We start from the raw sequence: 13,786 nt of genomic DNA, 5'->3' as shown, positions 1-13,786 counted from the left end.
TCTGCTTTATACAGTTCAGTATATAGAGAGACGAAACGACGTGGCTCCAGTTCCATCCAGTGCAAAAGAACAACAATAAATATAGGAAGACTAAGAATAAGAAGAATAAATATATATACACTTTGAGACTGAGGTAAGGGGAGTAAATATACATTCTGAGGTAAGAACTTTTAACAACTTAGTAAGGATTGCTTGTCCCCTGAATTCAAGTGACTGAAGAGCACCTACAAAAGGAAAATTAAATCCAGTCTGCTTCAACTCAATGTGTCAGAGATGCTTTTCATGATTTTTTACAAGCTGAATTTCTGCAATAAGTTTACTACTTTCACTTGCTTGTCCAGAGAAGATTCAGGTCAGCATGGGTTAATGATAAAAGCAAACTCGGGGATGTTGTGGATCTGCTTCCCATTGTCTGGCTCCATCATGTCTCGAGCTGCTGTCACAGCTCCCGTTTGATAAACTAAATAATAAATGAGCAGGCTGTGACTTACAGTAGCTCTGTGTGACCTGATCTTACAGGTTCAGCAGGTTCAGACATAAAATACATGGTTCACCCACCAAAGATCTGTCTGTCTTGTTTTCTGTTGCTGTGTGAAAGCTGTTCTGAGAGAAACTCTTCTTCTACTTCTTCTTGCCTGCTGCTGTAGTCTTACCTGAAACTGAATCAAATTGTTACTTATGTTATCAGAAAATAGAGCTTGATCAGTTTTATTCAGTTTTGTTAATAAAAAAAACAAAACAAAGATATTGTTAGGATTGTTCTGCCAACATGAAACTAAAAAAAGCCACTCCTTAGCTATGACTCCCTTTTCTTGGACATTTGGTCCACATTGTGTTTTATACCCACAACATTTCCACTCAAAAGACTTTCTCACCACTTTATGTTTTAGCTTTTCCACATTCAACACTTTGCCAACCTGCTGGGCTACAGTCCAACTATAATTATATCCAATCAGAGCTGCCTGTCCGCTGTGGAGCTCTAAGCAATCCTGAAACAATTATAGTACTTTATGACAATGAACCAGTGGTTAACATTTTAAAAGGTTCTCTTTGCAGCCTGTATCACCGGTAACTTTCAGAGTATCTGTGTCAAGAACATTTTACTCTTTTACTTTTTATATCTCGATTAATATATCTGGTGAAAGGTTCAGAAGAAAAAGCTGTATGATTAATAAGTGGACTAATATATCTAAGGGAAAAGGGCATTTTGTCTAAACATGCAGTGTTTTCTTTAGATCACCTAATAAAGTAAATTTGAATAAATCTCAGAGCACTGCTGCTTTTCACACTCCAGTTTGTCTCTTGATCCAACTATTTTTGAAAGGTACATCAGTACTATAGTCATTAAATATTCACCTGCCCTGACAGTTACATAATACCTTTACCGACAAACTCCTTTCAGTCATGCTGGGTAGCACTCTGAAGCGTTTCTCTGTAAACGCTGTTTTAAACAGCAGGTAGTGTTTTCCTTTTGCTTTGAGAAAGACTTAAAGTCAAACACAAGGGTAGAAAATATGTGGAAAATACTGTGTACTAACTCTTACTGTTTCATCTTTCTTTGGTCTCCTTTGAATATCAGAGCCCTGCTGCTTTTGTTTTTCCTGCGTGTTTTGTTTGGTTTAGTAAATTGCCTTTGCTGTCATTAAATTTCAAATTCAGTGGCCGATGAGTGAAATACTAGTTAGAGCATGTGACGAACACTCACATTCAGAATGTGGTTTAGGAGTAGTTTTGCAAGGTTTTTTTGGCTTTTTGTTGTTATAGGTTGTTATATATTTACATTCTTGATTATAGTGTCTACAAATTCATTGAAAAGACCAAGAGCAATCATATTATCTAATCCACTGATCCTTGTAACATTTATTATGCAATATATCTTACATAGTAGTGTCACAGAACCTCAGTTATATCCAGAAACCATTAAGCAGATCAGTGAGCTACAATGTTACACTCTGTGGCACACTGGCATGTCCCGTAATCACATTAAACACACTGCAGTTTATTTTAACTCAATCTGCTGTCATATTAATAGTAAATGTACATTCATTCACTGAAGCATTTAGCCCTAACCAATGCTCTGATTTCTACTATTTGGGTGTCATTTCATGACATGCTACGGTCATGTATTCAAGAGTGACGGAGAGACCCAAATGCTGATAATTGAAGCAGACTAAATTAACACACAACAAGAAGTTTATTGAGGCTAAAGGTCAGGATTTCAATAGTTCAAAAACAAACAGAAACACGAAAACCTTGAGGAACAAACAATGAGAAGACAGGGGTGAGTAACAGACAGAGTAAGGAGAAGCACTGAACTGTTTATGCACATGAGGGTTAGCAAGAAAGTGGAAACAGGAGGGAAACAAGACACAGCTGAACTTAATCTAGACAAAGAGACAAAGTAAATGTAAATGCAGGAGACAAGAGACAAATAAAACAGGAAGTGAGTGACAATAAGTGAAACAGGAAAATAGAGAGATATAAGTTAACTTTACAAGCGGGATAACAGGAGGATGAGACAGAGGGAAACCCTGAGGGAATTAATAACTCTAGAAATATGCTTGGGATAGGCTCAGCCCTCTGAATTGGATAAGTGGGAGAAAGTGGATAGATGGATATAAAATCAAACAGTAACTGAAATTCAAATATTACAAGAACTGAAGTCACGTAATGCTATTGAATAAATGGAAATCCCACCTAAATAATAAATAAAAAACATGGAAAAACAAACAAGAACACCTATAGCAAAAAAAAATTAAAGTTACCAAAAAAATGAGAAAAGAGCAGCGATTGTGACAAATGCCAAAATGGGAAGTAAAGGGGATCTATGATCCAAATTTCATCTATATATTTTCATTTTTGACCTGTACTTGAGTAGCTTTGCATACTTCATGGATAAAAATATTATCTCCTGGTCTTTCATCCAGCCCCTCAGGTCATCCATGATCTGATATACTGACGTTTTAGCTCCTCCCCTTTAGGTGTCTACTGCCTCTGTCAGACAAAAGATTTGTTTAGCAAGTGTTTGGGGGCATTTAAGGATATCCATCTCATCTTTAAAAGACTTGGAAAATGTGTATATAGATCAAATAAAACTAAATGTGTTTTCTTTATATTACATGATGTGATATGGATATTTTTTTTTTATCTTTCTTTACAAAATGTATGGGCTATGCCTGAAATTAAATGTCAGCAGGCAACAGAATATTTACACGATGTCAAAGGAAATTTATCTCATAAGGTTAACGAGGACACCATATGTTGCTGTGTCTGCTTTTGTGTGTCCTGTTAGCATCTTTTAATTTATAACATTTATGTGCAGGTACAACAGATGTAAATTAGCCTTTTGGCTGAATCTCTCACATTAGCAGCATCCTTACAGCATGTTAATTAACATGTGTTGACGCTCATAGAATAATAATGGGTTAAGAAACTTGAGGAAAGTGAGACTGAAGATTAAATGAATGTAATAGAATGTGTACTGAAAGATTAGCTTTGCAGCCCATATTGATTTTTAAATATTTGTCCTTATTTACTCCAGTAATGACATCCAAATGCTATAAATTGAAAACCCTGAATATTTTCTGGTTTTCTGTCTATTAAAAGACACATTTGGTGTCCTTAAGGAAGACTCACTACTTCAGTCGCCACAGTGCAGCTTATAATCTATCTGAACAGACGTTTCACAGGAGAAGCAGCTGTGGCTGCTGATGATTGGCTGACTTCATCTGTTCTTTGCTCCAACCATTACGGGTAAATCACATGTCATTACTGCTGTGTGTCTGTGCGCCTCTGAACAGACACGGTGTGTGACCCACAGTGTTCGTGTCAGCCTATCAGTTCATGATTTATGATACCAGAAGCCCAGAAACACTGGAGAACCTATGCTGATGTTGCATTTAAGTCATGTGGGACAAAAGAGGCTGTCATGGTTACAACGTGAAAAGCCTGATTACTTTTCGTCCCACTTGACAGATTTTTTTTTTCTGTGCATCCAAACGTTGGTTTGTTTTCCTCACTCATTCCCATCAGTTTACAGGAAGTTAAGGTTTGTCATAAATAATATTCTTAATAACTATCTAACACATTTCTTGGCTTGTTAAACTAATTTCCTTTAATATTTTGTTATTGTTAAATCATCCAAACAGTCTAGCATTAATTTTGACCTTATAAAAGGTCAGTGCTTATTTAGTGTCATCACAGCTTTCAGGAAAATCTAATACTGCCATTTAAAACTATTGCTTAAATGCTGATTTAAAAGGAATATTTAAAAGTTATAACTCATAATATCTCTGTTATGAAAATGTAATAAAATGCTCAGCTATTCGCCAAGGCAAATCCACTACTAATTGTCTGCATAAGTATTCCGAGTATTCGCTAAATATGAGCTCCAAATAAAATCTTGCGATTGATACACAGTGTTTTATTTCCCTGGGTGGAGCAGGTAAGCATCACCGTGGCAAAATGTGCTGGGTTTTAACACATACCAAACATGCCCGGCTCTTTCAGCTCAAAGTCACAGTGGGAGGGAAAAATTAAGTGTTTTTTCCTTTTAGTATAGTCTCATTTTAAGAAAAATGAAGACTAATTCACAGTCATTACTGTAATTACTGTAGACAAAAAAAGCGACCATCACCAACAAGATTGGCAGCTTTTGTGCTGCATTTTGCAGGTTGTGGCCCCAGGTTAGATTTAGACGGAAATCTGTTGGATTGCCTCATGTCACTAAGCAGGAGGTTGGTGCTGCTTTCTATGGCGAACCAAGCTTTGAAGAGAAAATCATTTCTAATGTGTTTATCCTCGTCGGTGAAGCCACAGGCTCTCGGGAGAGGGGGGGAGAGATGAAGCAACGTCTAAATGTACAAATTCAGCCTTAATAAATTGAAATAAATAAATAAAAATTCTCCTAATTTCCACATGTTCGCTTGGACCTGTCTCCATCTGCTGTCACCTCTAATTCGTGTCAACCTTTTGCAGTAACTGAACACAGTGACCTGGAGCAGGAGTCCAAAAATAAATCCCCTCACTCGCTCATTTGCTTAGAATCGAATTTTGCCTCTCAGGAGCCAAACATCAAAGTAAATGCAGAAGTGGTTTTGACTGTCTGGTTTCTGGAATTTGGCAGCTTGGATTTACTGGCTGCACAGCCTGTGTTTTTGGCACTTAGTTTGAATATGTTTTTTTTTTTTTTAAGTAAGACCAGGTCATGGCAAAAACTCAAGGTGGAAAAAAGGTTCCACTTAAACGCGGGATAGGCCAAACAATTCAAGAAAATAACCATTTAGTAAACTGCAATTCAAGTGCTCTGAGAGGGAATCAAACTGTTTTCAGACTTTACCAAATCTACCTCCTGGCATGAGTTTCTGAGTTCTATTACTACTGTTTTTCTCGTTTGGTGGTTGTTTCTGAAGTATTAGCCAATCATCTGCAAAGTTTATATAAACACATATTAAAAAGGCAGAGCCCACGGTGACTCACCTGCCTTTGGTGAAACACTTCATTAACGTAACAAGATCTTCGATGTACTGCCAGAATCATACAAATGAAAATGACGAATAGAAAAAATAGCTTAACCTAATAATTTTAGCAGTAGTTCAAAAGACAGTGGATCACTTTTGAATTTACAGACCAAATTTTGCTATTTTTTAAAAGTCTCCAGGCAAAGACTGCAATTTCCCAGTGCCTGATCATCCTGCCATCTCCCCAAGAACAGATACAGTTGCTGTGGAGCAGAAGGGTATTAACATTCTCTCATTAGGAGAGCACTATCCACTTTTAAAATGCATGCTGTGTGGCCCAAACACAAAAATTAAAACAGCATTATAACTGTAGGTTACACACACACACGCGCGCACCAGGGAGTTTATTTTCCACTTTAGGAGAGGATTTATCCTACTATAATTAGTGAACATAAGTGGCCAGGTATGATAAGTCAACTGCATTTCTCTTTTTTTCTTTAGGCTTATAGTTGAACTAATTTATTCTGTTTTTAAATGTTAATCCTCCACTCTTCAACGTTCCCTTCCCACACACAGCAGTATTTTACTGACAAACACATACACCGGGTCAAAAAGAAAATAACAGTTGTCTCCCTGCAAACCCACAGTCACATTTAACTAAGACAGAAAATCATGCTTCTGTTTTCTCTTATTTTGAGATGATGACCGACCTAAACCCACATGCCCACATATGAACACGTGTAGGCAAACAAATCTATGTAGCAACTTGACATGAATTGTTTTTGTATTATTTTTTATTATATTATGATGTTTGGCCTTGTGGGAATCTGTAATATTCGTTGAAAAATGTTTTTACCATACCATTTCATAAGTCACATGCAAGATTTTTAATAGTTGTGAACTTTCCAGTGGATTTCTATTCCCTGGTAAATACAGATTTTGTTCTATTTTGAGATTTATAAAAGGGGACACAACCAGGTGATGCTTCAGGAAAGACAAGTCATAGTCAGAATCTGCATAATGACATACACCAGCCTTCCCTTTATGGCTTGTAAAGAGATTTGTCTGCTCAGCTGAGTGGAAAAAAATGTAAAAATCAACCTCAGCATCTGGATTGAAGTTAGATTGGACGAATACTGACTCAAATCATCTGCAAGCTCTTGTGTTAGACTTGTCCAATGAATAATATTATATAAAATCTGTCTAAAAGTGTTGAAAATCAATTTTTTCAGCTATTCTTCATCCATTCATATTACCTCCTGTTATCTCCTTGGTGATTCTTTTCACCTATATTTCATCAAAGGAAAACAAAAGCTGAACACCCCAAAAATAACCACTTTCCCATTAATTTAAGCCTTTAATTCGTTCTCCATCCTCAGTCCTCGAGATCTTCTTACATCTTTCCCTTTTGGATCTCCTTTTATTCTCACTGTAGTGTCCCCAACCTGTATTTGAATACCTCCTCCCTCTTTCTTTTCCTTTAGACATCACTTGTGCGAAGGTAGATCAATCCTTTAGCGCCTGTTTCTTTTTCTCCTCCTTCTGTCCCTCCAGCGCAGCAGAGGGCCTACATCTCATATTCCATTTTTACTATTTCATGTATAATCCAGTAGGTCCCTTTATCAAAGTGAAAAAATGTCTGTCAGAGCAGAGGGCAGGGCAGAGATTTAGAATCAAAAAGAAGCACTGAGGGGTCGGACAGCTGAGAGACGAGCTGTCCGACCTCCATCGGACCAAAATACATTTCTTTGTTATTTCTTATCATCTGAACATGAGGTTGAATATTTTTGCAACAAATACACAACATCTGAAACATTAACCAGCATTTCTTGTGCAATGTTAAGTTAATCCTTGTTTACATGTTTGAATATGTGTAGGCTACACAGAAACAGACAAATGAAATCATCTTAAATGTGCAGCTTTTGTCATATTTTCCAGAGGTGAATGCAAAACACAGGAGGATGTTAGCTGGGTAACAAGAACAATCAGACTGGAAAAATAAAAAAGTAAAACTAACAGCAAAACACAAGTGATGGGGAACTATCAAAATAAAACAGGAAGAAACTCAACTGGGGATCACTAAACACGGAGATGAGGATTTAACAAGATACAGGAGGATACTGAAGAGGCTAGGATAATAAACCGGTACACACAGGATCAAATATAGATAGGCTGGAGTGGTAATATAATTGGAATTCTAAAATATTAAAAAGCTCATTATAGTAAAGTAAGAAATCAAACTCAACCAAACCTCTTGAAACTGAAAACAGTCATAAAACCAAGCGTTACAGTACGCTCCAGCAACACAAAGACCTAATCAAAAGTCTGTACTGAAGACTGGAAACAGCAAAATCTACAGACCATGACAGCTTTTTAAAAATGTATGAATGAGTGGATTAAACACAGAGGACTACCATTTTTAGTGTTGTCCACATTTTTCAACAACAACGAAGTTAAAAGAAAATTTAAATTGCAGGAAATGATGGAAGAAGAGTAACTTTGATCAACTTCATGATATGTAAATAAAGTATTTATTTATTTATTTATTTATTTAGCAACTCTTAAGATTAAGGATATTTTCTGGAAGAGTATCCTGTACTGATATCAGCAAGATTGAAAATGCTTGTTTTTCAAAGGCAGGGGAAACCAGAGCTACTAGAGGAAAGTCATGCAAACACAGCGAGAACATGCAAACTCCACACAGAAGCGAGCTCGTGACCCTCTTGCTGTGAGGCCATAGTGCTAGTTACTGAGCCACTGTGATGCTAACAAACAAACATGACAGAAGTGCTGCATTAGGTTTTGACTTTCTTGGACATTTTTGTCTCTTCCATCCACCTTGGAAGTAGGTCAAGTTGTTCTAGAGAAAGGATGAATGGTAGAAAAAATGTGTTTGAAAAGATTTTCAACCATTTTATGTTTATATTATGAAAAAATCACTAGGGGAGTATGTTTGTCAAAATGCCGAATACTGCATCTTATTATGAAACTTACCTTCCATCCATCTTCTTCTTCGTATCTAATTATGGGCTATCCCAGCTGTCACTGATTGAGATGCAGACTATACCATGGACTGGCTGCTAGTTTGTCACAGGGCGGTTGGACATATATAAATATACAATGTAATAAATATATGGAATTTATTTTTGGCAAATGGCACATCTTATGTAGTCATTGAAACATTTCTTGTCTTGGAATATTGGGTGTGTTGGTGGTGCTGCTCTTTGAATGAAGATTTACAGTAAATGACAGTAATTGGCCCATTACTTTGCTGTTTAGAGGTTAATTTTGGCGTGATTGTTACTCTAAAGGAAAATTCTGAAGGTTGCCTCAATTAATATAAATCATTCTCTGATCCTGAACTAACCTTCCAGTTCTGTTAGGTTTGTTGTAAATATAGTCTTATATGTCTTTAAATTTTATATGGCTCTAGATCAAAGCTTTGTACAGTGTATGAGCTGACATTACTGCTATCAGAGCAAAATCACTTGAAGTGACTTTGGGCCATGATGATTCATATCAGTCAAATCCTGATTTACAAAGCTGCACTGACCTCAGACACTGTCACTGTCTCTCCCACACATTGCCAACATGTTTTATATAAACATTTTCCCCAAGCCATTTTTATCAGCCAGCTCTGTTATGTCAGATTGCTGTACAGTCTTCACCATACTGCTGGATTACGGCCAAACGATGATTCATACACATGGACTGGAGCATAATTATTATAATGGTGTCCACATTCTAGGAATCACTGAGTTAGGCTCAGAGTACACACACTAACCTGTATGAACAAGGCCTCATTTCCCTCTGGGCTTGTCCTGCAGCCACTGCAGACCATTTCCTATTGACTATGAGGTTAGAGGCCATTTACAAAACTAATCTAATGAAAAGAGACAGGAAACGCACTCAGGTATGTTGCACAATATAATGGTGATTAATGAATTTGCAGCAGAAGTTTCCATGGCAATATGTAGTTTACAGTTTTACGTTTCTGGTTAAACATCTTTCACTGGTGATATTTTTCTGCTATTTTCAGTCTTTCTGCTTGACATATAGAGTTGTCTGTTCTTGTTCGTCAAAACAAATAATATCACAAAGACAAAAAAGTAACATAATCTTAGGTGAACATTAAGAGGTTATTAGAACTTGGAAACTGGCAGGAATATTATATAAGGGCATAGCTCAGTACTGACATACAACTTTGTAACACACACACACACACACACACACACACACACACACACACACACACACACACACACACACACACACACATATATATTTACACCATATTTTGCTGACCTCCAGATGTCATATTCATCTGTGTTGTTTTTTCTTGTGTTTCCTACAGGACAGTTTTCCTGCCAGATTTGGAGGGATCCACTTTGTGAACCAGCCCTGGTACATTCACGCTCTCTACACCGTCATCCGACCCTTTCTTAAAGACAAGACAAGGAAGAGGGTAAGCCAAGAGATTTGTCTATAATCTGTCTTTCAGCTGGTGCAAAATCAGGTAAAAAAGCACCCTCCAAATTGGGACCACAGACAGTCTAACAGTAAAAATAACCACACAGAGAGCCACTTTAATGTGGATGATAGGTGAAAACTATTAGCAAGCTGGAATTCATATGGTCTCCTTTTAATAAAGTAATTTGGTTCTGATTGTTTTGTCTTTTTCTTTCTAAATTTGAAATGGTAATGACCTATTCAGCAACCTATAAACTTAAAAAAAACATACATGCTAAAACAGAATATAGAATTAGGTTATAACAAGTTGTGCTACTCAAATTTAATAGGAACGATGACATTTTGGGTCTGGTTACTGGCCTAATAGTCAAGCTTTTTTGGTGTTTGTGATCTTTTTCATGGTTTCAAGAAGAGAAAAGAAATTGAATGTGGAGAGAAAAATTCCAAGAGTTTCAACATCCTCATTCCAACACAGATAAATCAAATGAATGGCTTGTTACTAGACCTTTGCCAAACTTGATGTCATGCTGAAGAGGTAATTCAACCATTTGATTCAGCTGCGTTACAGTAGGGATGCAAAGCTGCAGGACAGTAGCTCTGGAGGACTGGAGTTGGAGACCTCTGGTCTAAATTGTTTCCCTGTGCATCTTTTCCCTTTGCAGATTTTCATGCATGGTAACAACCTAAACAGCCTCCATCAGCTCATCCACCCAGAGATCTTGCCATCGGAGCTTGGTGGGATGATGCCACCCTACGATATGGGGACATGGGCTCGAACACTGCTGGACCACGCATATGACGAGGAGACTGACTACTGTCCAGAGTCCTACACCCTATCAGTACAAGACCTGGAGAGAGACCTGGAGAAAAACCTTTCCCCAAAGACCATGAAGAGGTTAGCGTACCATCTTAAAACCTCCACAGTGGTTTTTATTTAATGTAGTACTGTTTTTGATTATTATTAGGTTTAAGAATATATTATTAAATGCTTTAGGACCCTCTTAATGACAACCAGAGCTACTGTTTTTTCCTGAGGCTAAGGAGTCCCACCCAAGTATTTCACAGCTGCTTCAGGCTTAGGAACTACCAGCTAATACATTTTCTCAGAGAATAATGCAGGTTTAAAATTTAAACAATGCACAAAAAATGAATAAAATGCTTGTTTCACAATAGGATATACTGTGGAACTAATTTGGTTATCTTTGCATAATTATAGTAAACAAAAGGCATAATAACAGAACTATACAGATTTTATCTCACTGTGGTCTTCTTGTAATCATTGTCTCAGCTGGCGGGGATGAATATGCTCTAAATGGTTCCATCTGATTTTATATTCATTAGATTTTTATTTAAGCAACTAGTGTTATTTGGCTGGACCTCTTTGTGATTCTTGTGGATCAGATTTATTTATAAAAGATGGACATAGTCCAGTGGCTCAATCCTGCATTAATGTCCAGCAGATGTGGAATCCTGTGGTTTACATTTGATTTATGTGACGTTTTTCTGGTGAGTGTAGATTCCCGATTACTAGTTTTAAAGTTTTGTTTGTTCTGGTTCTATTTAAAGTAAAACAGACATTAGATAGTCACGGTGTGTTTTATGGTGCGGTTGTCTTGTGCTCAACAAGCCCCAAAAACAAAATGATATGCCTCAAAAAGCTGAATTTAGGTCTCCAAAATAGCTTAGTCGACCTTTTATATACAAGCTGTGGTTTGAAAAAAGAAGCAATAAAGATGCATAATGATATGATGGGGTCAATAAATAGTTTATGAAGTTGAACCCTTACAAAAAAGACAAGTAAATAAGCAATCAATACACAATCTAGTATTATCCAGACTAGCTGACTTTGGGGGTTACATATATATTTATGTTCATTCATATGCTAAAATTTATGTGCTTATTCTTGACAAAGAGAATTCTGCTGAGAGCATGTTTGACATTTCCTGCTGTAGAGTTTCCCCCCTATAGGCCATTGTGCGGTGTAATTCACTGTGACAGTAAATCATCTCACCACTGTGGAACGTCAACTCACTCAAAGACATTTATACTATGGAAGACAAACAGCAGCGAGTTAAGGCAGCAGGCTGTCACTGCAGGAAGGCTCAACCCTGCCAATCATAAATTAATTATTAGTGAGTTATAAATGGTCTGACAGTAACAGGGTGCATTTAAAAATGAACTCACTCTTTGGTTAATTCCCATACAGCAGGAAATAAAAACTTTTTATGACACTTTTTTAGCCTATAAAGCACTGTTAGTGTTATGCGTGTTATACTATAAAATCTGTATGCACGAATGCATTTTTATTTAATGTGCGGATGCTGTTTTCTTTTTATGAAGTATTAAAACAAAAATTATAACACAGGTTAACTAGTAAAAAAATAATACTGATAAATGATTGCATATAGAACATAATGAAACATAATGAAACTTGCAAGTAACATTTTATTTTTTCATTTTAGCATTTTGAGTTGTTTACAAAAACACACTGGTTATGTTACAGACACAGAAACAGGTGTTTTCTGCATGTATCCAATGTCTTATAAAGTATTTTTAACTTTGTGTGAACAAAATAATAAACATAGAAATTAGAGGATTCCTGGAAATCAAACCTGAGGTGATGATTGACCTGAAGTTTTTTTTGCAGATTTTATTCATACTCACAATTTGCCTCATAGCATGAGACAAAATAACGGATAGACTGTTGCATCAGACTTTACACAAGTAGGTCGGAATATTTTAACATCAACATAAACCGTTACAGTTAATATTTCACTGCACTTCACGGTTGACACTCTAAAGCTTTCAGCACAGTTGGCGACACAGTTATGCTAATCACCTCCTGTTCTTTGTTCTTGTAGGTCTCAGTCGGTGGTGGAACCGGGAGTCCTGAAGCGACCAGACAAAGTCAAGAGCGAAGAAGACAACATGCAGCCGCTGCTTTCGCTGGACTAAACCGTGCAGTCACAGCTCAAAAGCATACTCAAATCAATATTTACACACACAAATACACTGACTTACTGTGCACAAGCAACACGCGCCCTGAAAAACACCTTCCTCCAGGAAATGCTGCTGCTGCTACTGTTGGATTCACCTTTTTCTCCAAATCATGGAAAAGCAAGCAGCAAGAGATGAGAAGGACGTTTCCTCAGACTTAAGGGCATCCTAAGAGCTACTGATGGTGTTCTATATATTTATTTATTTAGTTATTTGTCAAGTGCCAATTCCAGAAACTGTAAATTAACGTCTTTAAACAATCCAGTATGGAGCAGGGAAGAGACACTCAAGAGAGTGAGTTGTGAAAGTATAGAGTGTTTACTGCACTTGTACAGGATACAGATGATAAAGAATGTGGAAAACTGATCATGAAACTTCAAAGAGGGCTTGGGGCCAGAGCTCTTGAGCTACAGTTTTTCCTTTTTTTGTACAGTAATTTGAGGAAAAATGCCCCATATGGGCAAGAAGCACGGCTCAGGATCTGCAGCAGTGATGGCGATCAGCTTGTTTAACCTCCTGGACCCAAACTGGCATACAGGCAGTGGGTTTACTGGGAGCTTATTGGGTGTTTACTGGGGGTTTGGCATCTTTCCTTTGAAAACAATGGCCGAACTCTTGGTTCTCACTCCAGTTATCTCTTGGAAAAGCAAACCCCCCTTTACGGTAAGAGTTGGCTCTATGTATCATTTGGTTTTTTTTGTTGTTTTTCTTTTTAGTCATTCTCTCGCTTGTTTCTGACCCATATGTCACAGAGCACAGCGCTGTCTTCTGCCATTAGGGATAACACAAAGCTGCTGTCTCTTATTTTTAACATAGACGCACATAATTACATATTTGTTTGGGAGACCAAAGATGTATTT

General features: G+C 37.2%; 1 protein-coding gene across 1 annotated transcript in view; it reads left to right on the top strand.

Annotated features, from left to right (window-relative positions):
• clvs2 (clavesin 2) overlaps positions 1–12,884 on the top strand; it is a 37,498-nt gene extending 24,614 nt beyond the window's left edge. Inside the window, exons 3-5 of the mRNA XM_085372182.1 lie at positions 9,814–9,924; positions 10,592–10,824; positions 12,791–12,884. Coding sequence (XP_085228308.1) covers positions 9,814–9,924; positions 10,592–10,824; positions 12,791–12,884 — 438 coding nt within the window. The remainder of the gene's footprint in view (positions 1–9,813; positions 9,925–10,591; positions 10,825–12,790) is intronic.
• The last annotated feature ends 902 nt before the right edge of the window (positions 12,885–13,786 follow it).

The sequence above is a fragment of the Diplotaxodon limnothrissa genome, linkage group LG15, assembly GCF_057381915.1.
Source record: "Diplotaxodon limnothrissa isolate DT_005_m linkage group LG15, D_limnothrissa_male_GT1.1, whole genome shotgun sequence".
In the NCBI taxonomy this organism is placed as follows: Eukaryota; Metazoa; Chordata; class Actinopteri; order Cichliformes; family Cichlidae; genus Diplotaxodon; species Diplotaxodon limnothrissa.
Note: the sequence above shows the minus strand (reverse complement) of the source record. Positions and strands in the feature narration are given on the sequence as shown.